We start from the raw sequence: 17,098 nt of genomic DNA, 5'->3' as shown, positions 1-17,098 counted from the left end.
ATTGGTATTGCTCCTCAACAAGCTGATCGTTCCGCTCGATTCCGAGCTGGGCCTGCCATACGCGGAACTCCCAGCCTAGTAAGGGCGCGCCGTCTCCCGTCACGGTCTGGTGTTCGACGTCGAACTGGAGGCGCGCCCAGTCGAAGCCAATCGGCTGCCCGATTGCCTTGATGTACGACTGCTTTAACGCGAGCAGCAGGCACAGCCGACGCAGGACCGTTGTCTCGCCGTGGTCTGGCGCGATGAACGAGAGCTCCAGCGGGGTCAGCTGTACGGTAGCCACGATCAGCGAGGACATTGAAACCAGAGGCACGCCGGCAGACGACATACCTTGTGATAGAACGACTCTGCATACGCACCCACGCTGATGTCTGGCGGAGAGACTGCGAGCTGCTTCACGCCGAGCCCGATGTTGATCACGTCCCGCTGCTTCCCCTGCGTCATCACCATCCCCACAAGGTTGTTGTCGTACGCAAGGTGATAACCAATCATGGAACGCACGCGATTCGAGTGCATCGCGTCAAAGTCCTGCGACGCGTGAGGACAGCATGCCGGCGGCTCAAGGAAGGGGACATTCACCTGCTCAATGTAGTGCTTACCATTGGGCCCCTCATGATCGCGCCACTTGATGCGCGGTATCCGTCGGTGCCGCATCATCAACAGCGGAAGCATATACGCGAGGATCTGGCCTGGGATGGGGAAATTTAGTCAGGCAGGCAGCCTGGTGCACCATCGCTGGATGGACCCACGGTAGGTCTCGCGTCCGTCGGGAGCGTATCTGACATTAGCATGAGTGACGCATTCTTGCATTACGGTGTAGCAACTTTCATAGTCCTGCGGGCGTTAAGCGAGCGTCCGGTGCGGTGGCTAGCCAGACTCACCTCCTTGTTCATCTCTCGATTGAGGTAGAGCATCCATACGAGAATTGGACAATCCATTGGCTAGCATGAGGTTGAGGGAAAGCCACAAAGTACGGTTTCTGAGCTCTGAGCGAGTTTCCGATGGGACATTGAATCGACATGGTTGTCACATATTTATTCACCTTCGAGTCCGTGGAGGGAAATCTTCTCTGCAAATACGCAACAACTCGGCTAGACGACGAAGCTCACAGCAACGAACAGCTAGAATGGCAGGTGGAAGCAGGTTCGGACAAAAACAATCTTGTGCCAGGTGGCTGCATGGCAGCGTTAACCAACACGCTGCGCTTGCTTTATCGGTCACTGATCTCTGTTGCCAACAAGTTCTCTTCCTCACTTTTGTGACTCTCAGCTGCGCAGCCGCTCACCGACCTTCTTAGGATTCGGAAGACATGCTTTCTGTTGGCATGATGATGCCGTGTGCCAAGTTTCCATGTTGTCAAACTTTTTGTGGGCTTGTTGTCTGGTGAGTCTGGCGTGGATCATCGCACCCATACAACAAGCCCACAAAAATTGGCGGGCTGTCGTCGCTTCTGTCGACTGCAGCCTGTATTTCCTATTCATCGGACACATCCCGAGCTGTACTATGCTAAACGCACTACTACCTGCTGTTGTGAGGTTTCGGCCTTTAATTGGCTTTGCACGACCGGCACAAACCTCCAGTTCTTCTGTATTCTTCCGTACTTCAAGGGGCTAAATTGTACGTGCTCATTGAAGGTGAGATTCTTTGAATTAGGCAGGTCCGAGTCCGCGGGTGCATATCGATGATCACATACGGTGACCGCTCACGAGTCCTGACGGTAAGTGCGGAACAGAACTACTGCTACCTCATGGGTGAGGCGTGGTTCATCGTTGCGGAACTGTGCGACCCGCGCTATACGCCCTTATCAGATTTTCTAGAAGTTCATGCTTCGGTTGCTTTTACTATCCTCGAGTTTCAAGGGAGGCATTACTGGCAGTCTGTGCTATTGTTCAAAACGAACCAACAGTGGCGACTCTGCGGCGACTTGTCATATATCCATGACCCGTGCACGCGTGCACGACAATCGATCGATTGACGTCGCTACGTTATGACATGTCCTATCGAACGCCTCAGAAGTCGAACAAGAACGCACAGGCAGGCCCTGGACAGACCTGTTGTTATAGCTATACGTTAGCTTCATCACCCATGGACAACTCCGAGAGAGGGTCGGTAGCGAGTACGTCCGCGCTGTGTTCCCAATATGTGGTACCCGATTGTTTACTCCTGGACGCAGTATCAGCAACACAAGCATGTTCCTGTTTTAGGCTGTTCCTCTGTGGCGCCGCGTTGCTAAAACTCTTCTATAGTCAATTACCAAGTGATCAGCTATTTGCCTGCGTCGATGTGCACTCAGGGGACGTAACTTGTCTTGCAGCACAAAAAACATAATGAATTGGGTCCTTCTCTCTACTGTGACGGTATAATGGGTGCCCCTGGGGGAGAGGGAAGACATACAGGATTCTTCGATTCGTGCCCGCTGAATCGACGAGGCTTCGCCGCTTTGGATCTCTACGATACAGCCATACGGCACCTCGGAAGATCAGCATTAAAAAGCTCGGCTGCGCGTGCCTCGCGCGGTCTCTACCTCAGGAAGATGTATGAAGGAGGAACGAACACGGCTAAGAGTCACATATTTGGAAGATGCACGTCCGTCATTTTCCTCCCGCCGCACAATCCTGCCATCTCGGACCTCTTTTTTGGCTCCTGTTTATCGCGGTCTTTCACTGCTTCCTACGATCCATCGTTCGCGGGTCGCAACTGTAATTTCACGTATGTTCATGCTACAGACTTATCGGCAGTTGCTGTAATCATCAAATTGAAGTAGGTGTCAAGCCGCCGAGAGTGCGTTCCGCTGATGATCGCTACCACCTTCAAGCTTTTGGACTTTTGACGTCTTGACCCGCGAGCGGGATGACATGCAGTCTAGCTGGTATGATGCCCTAGTTCAACAAGTCAATGCACTTGCACCTGATTCTACCTCAAGAAAATCATGTTCATAATGCCAAGCCTCGGTCGGAGGTGTTCCAGTAGTTCAGTAAAAAAGTTTGCTGTGAACTAACTAGCTGCCATCCAAGAATAATGGCGGTCGGTTTACAATGAATGTTTCTTGAGGAGTTTATTGTAGCATACCTTTTTTTGTCATGATTTCTCGACTTTAGAGGTAACGCGACGCGGTCACGTGCTGGGACAATATTGTTACGCGCCCGGCCTGCCTGATCCGATCCTTGCCTGACCCACAAGTACTTGTGATTTCTAGTGTGCCAGACGCTCGATATCAACGAAGTGCACGAATTCCAAGCGCTGATACTTAGACATTCAACTTACAGACGGACAGTCTCCTCAATCCGAGATAAGCTCGGGGAGTACCACTGCCGCCGCAGAACTAACCTGCGTGCGATTGCATGGTGAGCATGTTTTTGTGCTGAATATTCAGCTTTGAGCTTTTCATGGGAGGTGACCGTTCGGGTTATTGATGCATTCTTGACAGCGCTATATCTAACTATTTGCGATCTTTGGTAAATTGAAGCTGTGCGTTGCCAGAGAATGGGTCGTGCATCACTAACTAAGCCCTCGAATCTGCCCAATAATGACAGCTAAGATGTCGCCTCTCGACATACAAAACAGGCTGGATATGTTAGAGGCTCGTGCCCAGACACATATTGATGTCCCGCAAATTCGGGCTATGCTCTACGGTATATGGTTATTACCTTCCTATCATCTTATTAACTTACGCCCAGCCTCTGTCAAGGTGGTCAAGACAAGTGGGACACTCAGCGTAAGATTGTCGAAATTTTATCTAAAGACTCTGTATTTGATAAATCGCGAAGGTAAGCCATCCGTCAATCGCGACATGCGACGATTCACGTGAGTATAGATCGTTCATGACTCGCAAGGAGCGCTACAAGCGTGGTCTTGCTATGACCCACCGGGTATTCGAGCTGCAAGAAGTACACAAATGGTCCGACGCCGATGCTGCGTGGGTGATACGTAACATGGACGAGGACGTTGCAATGGTGCTTGATGTTGGCGGTGAGTACAATGCAGCCATGATCATTAACAGAGACCACAATTTTTGCCCTACTGCTCAACACTACTCGCACTGCAGTCTTCGAACCCGTCGTTAAAAATCAAGGCTCCCAGAAGCTGCTCGAAACATACGGCGAGCTGATCGCCAACAAGGGTATCATAGGGTCTGTACACTGTACCATAGCTTGCTTCGTACTTCGAGAGCTCATCTCAAGTTATACAGATGCTACCTACAGACTGAACTTGGTCACGGAACCAATGTGGCTGGCTTGGAGACCACAGCTACGTACCTTCCAGAGACGCAAGAGTTCGACATACATTCGCCAACGTTGACCAGCAGCAAGTGGTGGATCGGAGGTTTAGGAAAGACCGCAACACACGGCGTTGTACAGGCCAAACTTATTTTGCCGGGAGGGAAGGACATGGGTCCCCATCTCTTCTTCATCCAACTGCGTTCTCTGAGTAAATCTATTCTCTTCCATTCGAGTGATGATAGTCGTAATATTTCCACCTGCAGAAGACCATTCCGTGCTTCCTGGCATCATGCTTGGGGATATAGGTATATAAGCCGGAGCGTCACCGAGAGCCTGGCTTACGATCTAAAATGCAGGTCCCAAGGCGATGGGTGGTTATGTGGCCAACGACAATGGTTACGCGCGGTTCAATCATGTTCGTATCCCTAGAGAGAACATGCTTTCTGCGTTCGCCCAAGTCATGGAGGATGGTCGGTATGTCCGGCCTCCACACGCGAAATTGAGTTACGGATCAGTGTGTATTTTTCCATTCTATACTGCGCCTTGTCTGACGTTATCGTGCTATAGATGCTCTATGTACGTGCGCAGTGAGTATAGCATGATAAATCATATTGCATCAAGCCTCATACGTGCTGCGATTAGCATGATTTCAACGATGGGCTGGGCCATCGCAAAAGGTGTGCACTGTTATCTCTGCCTAAAATGCGTTGGTTTGCTGACATTAATATTGCCGTAGCTGCTACGGTATCCATTCGCTATGCCACTGTACGTAGACAAGGCACGAAAGGCCCAGACGGTCTGGAGAAGCAGGTCATTACCTATTCCTCACTTTACTATAGGCTGTTACCCCTGCTTTCGCGTGCATATGTCTTCCTCTTTCTGGGACAAAATCTGGTGCGTACCAAAATTCATCGACTTGATACGGGGTGCTGACGTCCAGCGACCAGGTGGAGATGTTGGCCGCTATGCAGTCTCAGTTGACTACTGGCGATACGTCACTTCTGGCCGAGATGCACGCCACTTCTAGCGGATTGAAGATCCTCGCGAGCGCAACCGCTATCCAAGACATCGAGACCGCTCGTCGCTCGATGGGTGGGCACGGATACAGCGACTTCGCGGGACTCGGACGCCTATATGCGGACCACCTGCCCGGTGCAACGTGAGCCTACGTTCATACCGCACATTTAGAACCTTTTTGAAGCTGGGCCTAGATACGAAGGGGATAATTTCGTGCTGGACCAACAGATTGTACGGGCGGCGGTGAAGTCATGCAAGACTCTGCTGGGGCTCAAATCTACATCCGCGCTCACGCCCTCTACTGCGTACCTCCGTCTCTTACTTCCGGAATTTTATGATACTCAGCACGCTACTGAGTTTCCGGAATGGGACGATCCGAACACCGTCATTGCTCTCCTCGAGAAGCGCGCTGCTCGGATCGTTGAGGCGCGGACTTTAGTGGTGGACTGCGACGCAAGTATGGATCAGCGTGTCTCCAGAGCCGCAACAGAAGCCTTCGTGGCAGTGCAAGTTGGGAAGATGATCCAATCGCTGCGGAGTCATCTCGCTGAATCAGAGGCGGCCGTACTGGCGAAATTATTCAATCTGGTAAGCATATGCACCCCTTGCTCATTCCATAGCTGAACCGACGTCATGACAGTACCTGCTCACGACAGTGGAGTCTGGGTTGGTAGATTTGCTATCTTTCGGTATATTTCCCCAAAACGCGGAGCGGGGCAGGGATCTCACGGGCGGACTCCGGACGGCGATCAAGCAACTGTGCCTGGAACTTCTACCGGAGGCAATAGGTCTCACGGATGCATTTGGATTCACAGATTGGCAGCTAGATAGGTCAGCATTATATAAATTCTCGTCGTGCCCGCTAACCGCCTCCTTTAGTGTTTTGGGTGTGTATGATGGAAGGGTATACGAGGCGCTCTGGGCACGGGCTCAGACAGAACCTTTGAATGCATCAGAGGTGCCCGATGGCTATGAGGTGAGCGATCAGCCGTTGTGCCGTTGTTCAATGAGCGACTAACTGCGTGCTATGCTCCATTGCATAGGAATACATCAAACCTGTTCTGTTGCGTGGTCAACGGATAGCTGCCCTGCGTGGAGCGAAATTGTAATAGCGCTATGGATACCCATCCTACTTTTCATCTTAAGAGTAAGCGTTGACTACTGTGTGGTCCTAAACCCAAGGAGGATGTGCTGAAACAGTAGGCAGTGTCAGTGCAAATGTATGCGGATTTCATGTCATGTACACCTGAGGATCTAACATTTGACCGAACGGAAATGTATTTGTACAACAGTGATCCACACAACACGGTCTGAATACAAGTACAACAGTGGAATCTGCGATGCAGTTAATCGTCCTCGTCCTCATCTTCGTCGCCACCCTCATCCTCATCGCCCTTGTCATTATGTTCAACCTCCTCTTCCTCCTCCTCTTCGTCTGACACAACAACTCTGGCTCTGGGCAAAGGTGCCTTAGCCTTTCCCTTGGTTGGACTCGGTGGGGGCGCGGCCTTTTTACTCTTGGAACTCGAACCGGAAGCACTCATGAGCGCCGCCTTCCCTCTGTTGCTCTTCGGCCTTTCCTCTTCCTCATCGTCTTCATCCGCGTCGTTGAATCCCTGCACTTTTGTGTAGTCTATGCGGATCCCACGCGTACGCCGGCCACCCGTGATGATGTTGCTCTGTTGGAGCGCCTCGAGTTCATCTATGGTAGATGGCACTCAGGTCCCAGCCGAGGATCGGCAAACGTGTTGCCCAGCGCGCGCGAGAGGACGCACCCTCCTCGATGCTCTCTTCAGAATCGTCCTCGACATCCTCCTCCTCAACATCACGCTTCGCCCTGAGACATATGATGTTCGTGACTATACCAGGGATAGCAGACGACCTTAGACTCACTTCTTGCTGCGGCTCTTCTTCTCGGACTCCGCGGTCTCAGCTCGACGTTTGGTGCGCGATGACATAGCTGACGAGATGAACGAAGGGGACGTCGACGTCGTTCAAGTTCAAGTTGCCAAAGCGGCCTGAGAGAGGCTGAAAGGAGACAGGCGTCTAGATCTGCTAGGTGTTATCTATCGGAATTTGCCGACATTTTTCATTGAGATTTACCGGCTAAGATTTGACGATAGTTAGCCAGAGTCATAAAATCAAGCAGTAACTTGCTTAGTCTCTCTCCATCTTCAGTCACACCTCGTCATTCTCTTCGGTTCTCAATATGTCCGAAGTACTTTCTGAGGTTCCAGCTAAGGAGGAGAAAGGTGAGGAGCCCGACGTCAAGACCTGTGATGTCCCGGCTACAGGCGACTCGGAGAGGTCTCAAGAGACCACAGAAGTGGTAGTCGAGAAGGCCTCTGGGGAGGTGAAGACGGGCGAGGGATCTGGTGACGGGGCTATTGCGAAAGAGGACGATAGCGAAATGCTGCACGCGATGAGGCAAAGTACGCACAGGTATACGCGCCTCAGCTAACGCGGTGCGCTGATGCAGACTACCATACCCTTCACAGTTGAATTCTACTTTGCGGATTCGAACCTGCCCTTCGATAAGTACGTGTGCAAGCCTTTTGTTTCATTTTTTCTTTTTGACGAGGGTGCCTCAGATTCATGTGGACATTGCATACCGCTAACCCGGAACACTGGGTACCTATCAAAACGGTTGCATCGTTCAAACGTATGCGCGAGTTCCAGTCGCTGGGGCTGGAGTGGGTGACGAAAGCGCTTGCGAGGAGCACCGAACTTGAGGTTGACGCTGAGAAAGGGATGGTCCGACGTCGGACAGAGGTACAAGAACCGAAAGGCCAGCTTGAGCGCAGTATATATGCAGTGAGATCCTCGTCTATTTCATGTGGCCTCATGCTAGTGCTGAAGGCTTACTCAGAAAGGGTTTGGGCCTGAGGAGTCAGGATTGCAGCGCCGGCTGGAAGACCTTTTCAACAAGTATGGGAAGACCAACGCGGTCAGAATGCGAAGGATGGATCCCACGAAGGAATTCAAGGTGTGTATCTAAACTAGATCGTACTTTTCGAACGCTCATCTGTTGCAGGGCTCTGTGTTTGTTGAGTTCGCAGATTATAAGTCCGTTGAGGCGTTCTTGAACGCGGACCCGAAGCCAACGTGGAACGGAGAAAAGTTACTCGTCATGTCAAAGTCAGTGAGATATTATGTTACCATAAAGGCATTTTTCACCGTTAGTTCTTAGAGAGGCCTACTGTGAGATGAAGATCAAGGAGAAGGGTTTGACTGGCAAGGCCGCAACGATCAGAAGGCAAAACATCACAGGTCAAGGGCGTAAGGGTTTCAATGCCTTCAAGGAAATGGAGGACAAGGACAAGAAGAAAGGTAAGGAAAAGGATAAGCCGAAGCCTGAGGTCTGGTTGGACTTCCTGGGCAACAAGATCAAGGTGCATGAAGAGGACGGGGGAACTATCAAGAACGAGGACGTGCCTCTTGTGCGAGGCGCGTCGCTCAAGTTCGAGGGCAGCATTGAGGATGTCAGTTTCGACGAAGTCAAGGTTTGTTTGCGTTCTTGCGAGCCTGACAAAATTGAGTTACTGAAGCCCGCACCGTAGACTCCACTAAAGGAGCGTTTCGCCCGCGCGCCCTTCGTGAAATATACGAAGGGCGAGAAATTGGGCCTTGTCGGCTTCGACAAGTCTCTGACGGAGGATGAGATCACCTATGTCAAGGAGACCCTGAAAACACTCAGTGGAGCGGAAGTAACTTGGAGTGTCCCTGATGGTGGGCGTCTACACATTTTTTCTCTGCAAGGCTTGTGCTGATAGCTACATTACAGAGGAAACAGAGAAGGCCTTCCAGCTTGAGCGTGCTACATCTGCTGCCAAGAGGGTGATGTCATTCTCACAACGAGGTGGGCGTGGTGGCGGTCGCGGAGGTCGCGGAAGTCGTGGAGGCCGCGGAGGCCGCGGAGGTCGTGGGGGACGTGGGGGACGTGGTGGGCGTGGAGGTGGACGTGGGGGAGAGAGCCGAGACAAGGAGGGAGATGCAACGCCTGCTACTACGTCTAACGGAGAGCAGGCGGGAGAGAAGAGGAAGCGTGCGGTGGAGCCCGACGGTGGGCCCGATACGGGGATTCGCGGGCAGGCCGTCCCTATCATTCAAAGCGCCAAGAAAGCCAAGGTAGAGGAGAGCTAGAGGGGTGCTGCGCCTGCGTTTTGGGAGCAGAGAGCGAGGCGCGTGGCCTGTGATCCACACTGACCAAAAGCAAGAGCATCTTGTGTAATTGTATTGGGTAACTATCGTATATGTACTGGTACCTGATCTACGTTTTGATGTTTACTATCGGCATTTCTTAGGTGTCTCTCCCCGAATGATGCAACGAGAATCAAACGATAATGGTCATAACGAAAGCAACTACACTGACCGTGGGTGCCATTCCCGTGACGCGTGACCTGTGGAGTTCCTTCCGAATTGAGGGACATGGCACGCAGCAAGAGCGTCGACAAGTACTTAAGTGTAGGAGATCATAAAGAGATCTAGAGACAAGAGAAGTCCACCTGAGAGACCCCGAGTATCGAGGGTGTCGCGCGTTCCAGAGAAGCTGCTTCGCAAATACTTATACGCACTTTGGAGCCCACAATCTTGCTACCAGGTACGAGGTACTACTATTCAACACATCTTCGGCATAATTGTCCTCCATGGCCACTTATACTAGCCTCCTCGAGCTATGCGCGCTCCAGATCGCTCTGCATATTCTCTTTCGCACCGGATTGTACCATTGGGTGGCTGGTCTGGATTCCAACCAAGAACACCGCGTTTCTATGTCCGATGTCAGTCTCAACTTGGCAGGTCTAGTGAAGGGAAACTCGCGAGCCGGCTAGTCAGCGGTTAACACGGCCAAAATGGCCCAGCAAGCACTTACGACCGTATGTTTCAATCTGCATCTTGGTGGAGTTAAGCAGCCAAGAAGACATTCCACCTCACGAATGGGGAACGTCGCAGTCAGAACTGTAATTTGCCTCCTGGTCAGCACTCCACCGCAAATTCGTACGGAGTCTTCACCCACTTCCACGTCTCCACTCTATTTCTCCAAGCCTGGTGCTTCTATTTTTTTTCTTTCTGTCTTGCTCTGGCAGCATTGGAACTGCTTTCGAGCATTCCACCCCTTTCATATTTTCCTCGAGCGTAGCTAATCAGAATGTGGTCCTACCGGCATAGTCGTTCCCGTACATCACCCAGTCATCGCTCGTTCGCAGATCCATCTGAGGATATTCTGTTTGGCCCCGGAGGCGAGCTTTCGATAGGCACTGATCAAGATGTTAACTCAGGATCCGACCCGTCACCACAACCGCAGTCTCAGAACCAGCCACAATTTCCTGCGGGTGCCACTTCCTCTGCCATGAATGCGGATAATCACCAGGTGCGCGGTCATTATCATCTTTCCTGTTGACTCATGACTGGAATCCCATAAAGCCTACAGCGTCTGAAAGCGCTATTCAAACCTCGGTTTCAGGCGCTTCTAAAGCCTCAGCCGACTCCGTCTCATCTATTATCGCTGTCCTGTCCTCTACGTTCACATCTCTCCCGGAAACTTCGGCTATCTTGACGTCAAGCTCACTGACTGCTGCATCTTCATTGGCGACACACGCTACCGGCCTAAGCTCACCATCTTCGTCGTCTCACACTCCTACATCGTCCGTTGCTAGCTCGAGTTCTCCATCGGCTGATGGCGCTGCGTCGCATTCCATTTCGCCTCACACAGCTACATTTGACGTCGGTATTACGCTGGCTGCGCTAGTCGCTGCAGGGTTCTTCCTTATGTTGCTCAATTGGTGCGTCCGGACTCGCAAGCGCTCAAAACGGCGCGCTCTTGAAAGTGCAACCGCTTGGCCGTGGGATCGTGATACTCCCGGTGGTCTTATTGGTGCTCGCGACAACCTAGAAACAGGCCTTGGGTCATCAATACCAGACGATGATCTGGGAATATGGGTCGGCGACGAGTCCAGAGGCCCTGACACTCTGACTTCGGCATTCAGGCAATACCAAGTGAGCGAGAGCCACGAATTCAGTCAAGCCACTCTCCCGGATAGTCATGCGTACCCGCTCCCTCCTGCACACATCAGCCTTAACACGCGCCTCGCCAGCCCGTACCCGACCGTGCAGGTCCGGAGCGCGAACAGCAGCGTGCCCGACCTCGCTCCAGACTTGGGAATGCTGCAGGTAGCTAACTTGATGCCGGGAGATGTCTCGTCTGATGGCGAAGCCAGTCGCTCGAACTCTGTGCTTGGAACAGATGCCATGTTCCTTGACTATGGAACGCTGTACCAACCAATGACGGGGGACCGGCCGCGTTTCCTGGGCATCGATGGAGGTGGACTCGAAGTGCCTTGGGCTCCTTTGCATCCTCGCAGGCACCGCTCGAACGCCAGCTACCAGTCTGCTGATGCCAGTGTCACTAGCGAGAACGAGCTCGGTGTTCTGCCATTCCCAGGCGAGAACGAAGCTCAGACCGGAAACGAGACTGGAAGCTGGGCGGCTTCAATTCGCTCCAACGTCGTGAACGCCTTCAATGCTGTGGTCCATGGCAATGGTGATGATACGAAAGCGGCCGACAACCTGACGGTCTCACCTCATCGTAAGAACCGGAGTCGCACAGGCCGCGGTCCGAAGTCTGGTGTGGGCATCATGTCAAGAGGAAGCTCTGTCCACTCGATCGTTTCTGATACGAAGGAATGGACCTTGGAGGAGAAGAGCGACGGCACAGGCGTCGTGCATATCCTCCTCCAAGACGCGCCTGAACAGAAGCCTGTACGGAGTCCTAACGACGATATTCAAAAGCCGCCGGCAGCCTTTGTGAAGTCCCGCGACCGCGAAGTCCCGTCATCACCTCCCTACTTGACTCGCACGGGCAGTGCGTCTTCAACTGCGTCTTCCGAGTTTCACGCGCTGTTGTCACGCGTCGACGCCCTCCCTCCGCGCTTGCCTAGAATTCCTCCAATGTCACGCTCGTCGACGGAAGCCTCTACGAGGAATGATCGACCGGCGGAGAGGAAGTCCACGGTTCGTAAATTCGAAGCCCGGAAGAGGACGCGGAGGGCACGGCGACCGACGATGTTGGCCCGCAAGTACTCATCCTATTGCTCCGCTGTCTCCGTCGGCTCGGACATGTCGAGGGTATCGAGTATGTGTTCAGAGCACTTGACTGACGCTGAGCAATTCGCAAAGAAAGCGCTCAGGGAGAGGAGGAAGAGGATTTTGGAGATGGGGATGATAAAAGGGATTGGAAGAGGTCAAACAAGAAGAGCTCCCGAGAGGGGGCACACGAGGTCCAAGATTGCGCTCGGAGTACAATGACGACACGTAATTGGATACAGTTGCCGGACGATTCCCTTCTACATTACACGATAAATATCACGTCTCATCATCAATGAGGCGCCATCACATAGTGACGGAAGTATACCCAAAGCTTGATCCTTCCAACCCTCTGGCGACGAGTGTGAACTGTTGTGCGGCCTCCCGTGTCCGCTTGAGAGAACGTGACCTAAAAGTATTGCATGTTCAATGCAAAGATTCGCACCGACAAGGACGCGATCCTACCCAAATACAGCCTTCACAAACTTGTCCTTGGCTTCGTTCGTTGCTTTGGACTGTATGAAATCGTTCTGCGACAGGGACTTAACGTGAACGTCTCAAGGAGATACGAGCGGAGGCTTACTGCATATAATGTCTCTGTCATCCACCCCTTGCTGTCCGCGGGGTATCTGATCACTAATGCTGACAACAATTCTATGAGATTTTGTGACGCCGAGCGTGGCGCATCCCCAGCAAATCCGTGCAGTAGGGCTGCCATGATAGACTTCCCGTGCGTTTGACCGAGCATCATCTTTGCACCGCCGAGTTCATCTACGGCCGCTGTACGGTTTATCAGTGCGCCCTAGGACCCGCACGGTCAGCGACGTAGTTTGTTGTGTCAAGACGGCACGTAGCGCACCAAGAACGTGCATGCAGAGACAAGTGAATATCGTTCTTGCAGTCCCAAAGACGTGATTGCACATTGGATGAGTGCATTGAAGAGGTCGGGTGGTAAACGGTAGAAAGTGGCAACGAAGTGTTGCGCAATCTAACTTTCGTGAATACAACAACATCTAACTGGGACCAACAGACGTCAACACACCATGTCAGTGCATGTGAAGAAATCTTGAATGATATCGGGATTCTGCAGAGAATGAGATCATTAGACAAAGGTTGAGAAGTTCGACTTACAGCTTCCATCGCCCCAGGCCGGCTCAAGTAAGTCAACACGGTTTGCGACAGTATACCTAGTACGTTCAGTACAATGCCTTCCGCCGCAGCTGCCGGAATGGACTTAAACGTTGTAGGAATAAGCATGGGAGGATCTAACTGGATAATGAGCATGGTGGCGAGAGATAACCACACAGACGTCAGCTGTGTCTGGGCGGCCATACAAACCAACTCCAGAAGGGGTCCTGGCTGAAGAGTAAGGAGAGTAACGTCGAACGGAAGGGAAGTTATCGCCCTGAACACATCACTCAAGGCCTACGGCGGCTATCTTAGCACCCTGTCTTGCGAGCTGCGGGATGGTACTCACATCGCTGACACTTGCGTCAGTGGACCACAGCTCCACAGTGATCCTGAACGCACGGAGGATCGCGTCTCGCAGCTCAACCATCCTTGGATCGTTCCTCGCCTGCTGCATTTGATTCGCTTCCGCTTGGACGGCGGGTGACTCATCGAAAATTAGCAAGGAGTCTGTTGTGCGCGTGAGACCTCTCGCAGCCCCGGCGATCGTTTGAAGTTGCTGTATGGCTACCACTCTCGCTTCCTCTGGCAACTGCCACCATTCAGTCATTACTAGCCAACCTGTGATGGTAAGAGGGACAAAGGCACCTGTGTGGAAGACTGAAGTGCTTCAAACAACTTAGCAACGACTGGATTTATAATGGCCTGCACGGTAATCAGGAGTGATCAGCACAGAAACAGGGCGTAGAGCAGAGTCATCCACCTCGACCGGAGTAATCTCTTCCATAGGCGGTAGGCCTTGAATGACGCTTGCGATGGATTGCAACACTTTGCTCTTCTCGGTGTCCTGAAACGAAGTGACATAAAAATGACAGTATTGGAAATTATAGGACGTGCACGTACAGGAACACCAATGAGATTGGCATGCAACTGTCCAAAGGCACCGATATGGGGTGCAAGAGCAGACCGATTAGCATCGCACAGATCACGCAGAGCATTAGCAGCGGGAAGGCAAAGGGCCGGCTGGTCCAGAGCTGAAACGACGTATGATATCGCGTTCATGAGAAGCGATGATGTGGGCGAGTCGGGCGATTGAGCAGGCTGGGTGGTAAACCACGAATTGTAAGAGCCTAGAGAGGAAAGTAGAGAGATCAGGACGACTCAAAGATGTGTGAATTACACTGACCAATGAGTAAAAGGGCCGTGCGCCTTACACGCGAGCTACCAGTTGACGGGAGGCGGCCCAGTATCTGAGGGCCAAAAACTTTTCTAAGTTGAGCATTGTCTTCTAGTGGTACTGCTTCCTGAACCGCCATTATGCAATGCAATATGCCTTCAATCTCCTACAGGGAGCACCAGCGTGATTAGAAAATCCTACAGCAGTCATATGATCACATCACGCACTTCCCAGCCCTGCGATGCTTGTCTCGTCGAGAGCAGCTGAATCACTGTGTCAGCATAGTATGCTAGCATATCGTTGCGCAAGACGTAATATCTATGCAACACGGAGATGTCATGAGCGAAACAAGCTGTAACGCTGTGTAGGCACGCACGCATTGACTAGTGCGTCAGCGACATCCCGCCGATAGCTGTGTGAAATTCAGAATACGCCAACTGGTACAAAATCGGCACGTACGCTTGGAACTTGTCTCTTTGATCTGAGACCATACATCAGCGTTGAGGAATGAGTAAGACCGTAGTATCGTTACCTCTCGCCCATCTACTCAATACAGATGCCTCGGGCCACGCTGCCTTCCTTCTTAGCACTTTCACAAGCTCGAAATACACTACTTTCGCGATAGTCCACTGGCCCTCCTCCTGTTTATGTTCAGGGACAGCATTCGGGTCGTCCTGGCCATACTCAGTGTCGTACTCGACGCTCCATAGAGCTTCCTGAAACAAGTACCAGAATCCCAAAGTCAACTCGCTCTCCTCCTCATCTGCACCGTAATACCCGGGCAGCGCAGTGTAGTCGAGCATCAGCTTTAGATATTTCTGTACAAGGTGCGACCTGGTGGGGAGAGGGGAGGGGAGAGGCAAAGACGAGGGCGTCGGCTCGGGCGGTGCAGGAGAGGTGATCTTAGAGGCGAGGTACATAGTCGAATGTTCGCCGATGGCAGCAAGCAATTTGCAGAAGGAATGGGATACTTCATCGGCGAAGCCAGCTGTCGCGAGGTCGTGAATTTTTATTCGTCACATTGGTTCCACTAGACTTACAATGAAGAGTGTCTTCGACTATCAGGCTACCGTAGCGATCAAGCCACAATAACAACGGTTCTGTCAGAGTTCTCGAACCTGCCGCACTGTACGCGGATTGTGTCATGACCTCTTGAATGGTATCAGAGGATGAAATGAAAGTAGTCTCATCAAAGTCAATTGGGGCGGTGGATATTGGATCCAAGAGAGAGATCAAGAGCGGAATCAGCGGACCGAGAGCACTGAAATGTGTTAGAATCAACAGACACACATTGTGCTGTGCCAGGCAGAGCACACGCACTTTGCTGGGAGTACACCGCACCAAGCTTGCAGGCATTTCAATGCCGAAGAAACATCTCGGGAAGAGCGCTGCTCCCGGGGAATCGTGATACAAGATGCAATGGCTTGCGTTACCATCGGTACTGCGTCCTGCAAAGTTTTCTGCATGTGGGCCCTGGACATCGTAAGAGCTCAGACCGCATATTGCAGTATAGAAGAGAGTTGTACTCACTTACTGGTACCGAGCATATCGGCTGTCTCTATTTCTTCAGAGACGATAGCCAAGAAGTCCAGCAAATGTTCGCTTGGTACTCCGAGAGATGAAAGGGTGCCAACAGTGTATATGAGCCAATCTGGCCACCGTGAGGGGCTCCCAGGACACAGTTTGAGCGCCAAAGAGGTGATCTAACACAACAGCAATCTACATCATATATGGTGCAGTGTTGCTAAACACTTACTGCAACATAGAGTTTACGGAGGATGACTTTGTTCCGCCGCAGAGCAATTGAACGTCCCGTAATATTTATGAGCATGTCTCGAAGTTGGAGAACATCATCTGGGGCGATGCTATCCCTTCAGAGAAAACCAGGTCAGCGTCCAATTCGAAGTATACTTGTGGACGCATTTACCAGTCTCTTGCAATCTTGACCTGGGCGGTGTGAGCGCCAAAGAACTGCACGTTAGGGTCGGTATGGTCTAGGAAGGGGAGAACCAGTCCCCAAGCTTCTGGACGTTTCTGAATGTCAAACAGTTCCTGCTGAAGACTGCGCTGGTCTTCCGACGTGAGATGGTTCTGTGGCGCGTACGCCTGCAGAATCAACTAGGGATATGCTGTGGCGTAAGTAGCGAGTAGGCCAAAGCGAACCGAGGATTACCTGAGCAGCACGTTCAGCATCACCAGGCGCGAGAACGGGCAGAAACGCAGAGTTCATACTTGTCATCTATAACGATTAATAACAATAGGATTTTGCAGTCGCAAAACAGCACAAGCGTCCTATGCGACAGTCGATCGGCGAATTTGGCACAACAGAGATGGAGGAAGAGTGCAGACCAGAGCGACCTAGTCTGCTATGTAGAGAGTGAACCTGAAAGAGTTATAATTGCCTTGGATTTTGGAGAAACATATGTGGACCGTCACCGCGGCCCTGGCAGGGAGTTAAGTTGACCGTGGCGATAAT

General features: G+C 51.9%; 6 protein-coding genes across 6 annotated transcripts; 3 read left to right on the top strand and 3 right to left on the bottom strand.

Annotated features, from left to right (window-relative positions):
- Nucleotides 1-99: 99 nt before the first annotated feature.
- On the bottom strand, nucleotides 100-938 carry SCP_1001010 (hypothetical protein; the record flags this gene model as incomplete). The annotated part of the gene is made up of 6 exons (XM_027761971.1): nucleotides 100-124; nucleotides 177-268; nucleotides 331-528; nucleotides 580-689; nucleotides 750-834; nucleotides 882-938. 6 exons carry the CDS (start codon nucleotides 936-938, stop codon nucleotides 100-102), a joined length of 567 nt encoding a protein of 188 aa, XP_027617772.1.
- A 2,588-nt stretch (nucleotides 939-3,526) lies between these two features.
- SCP_1001000 (Acyl-coenzyme A oxidase 3) lies at nucleotides 3,527-6,255 on the top strand (the record flags this gene model as incomplete). Its single annotated transcript, XM_027761970.1, has 14 exons — nucleotides 3,527-3,632; nucleotides 3,689-3,767; nucleotides 3,815-3,969; nucleotides 4,046-4,130; nucleotides 4,190-4,428; nucleotides 4,484-4,525; nucleotides 4,577-4,734; nucleotides 4,788-4,807; nucleotides 4,863-4,897; nucleotides 4,957-5,114; nucleotides 5,168-5,379; nucleotides 5,432-5,825; nucleotides 5,878-6,068; nucleotides 6,117-6,255. The coding sequence occupies 14 exons, from the start codon at nucleotides 3,527-3,529 to the stop codon at nucleotides 6,253-6,255; spliced, it is 2,013 nt and encodes a 670-aa protein (XP_027617771.1).
- A 328-nt stretch (nucleotides 6,256-6,583) lies between these two features.
- On the bottom strand, nucleotides 6,584-7,195 carry SCP_1000990 (predicted protein; the record flags this gene model as incomplete). Its single annotated transcript, XM_027761969.1, has 3 exons — nucleotides 6,584-6,939; nucleotides 7,013-7,074; nucleotides 7,131-7,195. The coding sequence occupies 3 exons, from the start codon at nucleotides 7,193-7,195 to the stop codon at nucleotides 6,584-6,586; spliced, it is 483 nt and encodes a 160-aa protein (XP_027617770.1).
- A 251-nt stretch (nucleotides 7,196-7,446) lies between these two features.
- On the top strand, nucleotides 7,447-9,380 carry SCP_1000980 (hypothetical protein; the record flags this gene model as incomplete). Its single annotated transcript, XM_027761968.1, has 8 exons — nucleotides 7,447-7,669; nucleotides 7,736-7,775; nucleotides 7,829-8,051; nucleotides 8,107-8,223; nucleotides 8,272-8,375; nucleotides 8,428-8,740; nucleotides 8,798-8,966; nucleotides 9,022-9,380. 8 exons carry the CDS (start codon nucleotides 7,447-7,449, stop codon nucleotides 9,378-9,380), a joined length of 1,548 nt encoding a protein of 515 aa, XP_027617769.1.
- A 1,003-nt stretch (nucleotides 9,381-10,383) lies between these two features.
- SCP_1000970 (hypothetical protein) lies at nucleotides 10,384-12,391 on the top strand (the record flags this gene model as incomplete). The annotated part of the gene is made up of 3 exons (XM_027761967.1): nucleotides 10,384-10,605; nucleotides 10,659-12,096; nucleotides 12,270-12,391. The coding sequence occupies 3 exons, from the start codon at nucleotides 10,384-10,386 to the stop codon at nucleotides 12,389-12,391; spliced, it is 1,782 nt and encodes a 593-aa protein (XP_027617768.1).
- Nucleotides 12,392-12,623: 232 nt separating this feature from the next.
- Nucleotides 12,624-16,861, bottom strand: SCP_1000960 (Importin-13; the record flags this gene model as incomplete). Its single annotated transcript, XM_027761966.1, has 21 exons — nucleotides 12,624-12,726; nucleotides 12,783-12,847; nucleotides 12,901-13,119; nucleotides 13,177-13,305; nucleotides 13,360-13,401; nucleotides 13,449-13,742; nucleotides 13,795-14,037; nucleotides 14,094-14,150; nucleotides 14,209-14,292; nucleotides 14,349-14,575; nucleotides 14,632-14,788; nucleotides 14,850-14,940; nucleotides 14,999-15,034; nucleotides 15,082-15,103; nucleotides 15,155-15,610; nucleotides 15,663-15,883; nucleotides 15,943-16,095; nucleotides 16,153-16,325; nucleotides 16,379-16,493; nucleotides 16,550-16,740; nucleotides 16,796-16,861. 21 exons carry the CDS (start codon nucleotides 16,859-16,861, stop codon nucleotides 12,624-12,626), a joined length of 3,144 nt encoding a protein of 1,047 aa, XP_027617767.1.
- Between the last annotated feature and the right edge of the window lie 237 nt (nucleotides 16,862-17,098).

The sequence above is a fragment of the Sparassis crispa genome (assembly GCF_003851025.1).
Source record: "Sparassis crispa DNA, contig_000009F, whole genome shotgun sequence".
NCBI classification, from domain to species: Eukaryota; Fungi; Basidiomycota; class Agaricomycetes; order Polyporales; family Sparassidaceae; genus Sparassis; species Sparassis crispa.
Note: the sequence above shows the minus strand (reverse complement) of the source record. Positions and strands in the feature narration are given on the sequence as shown.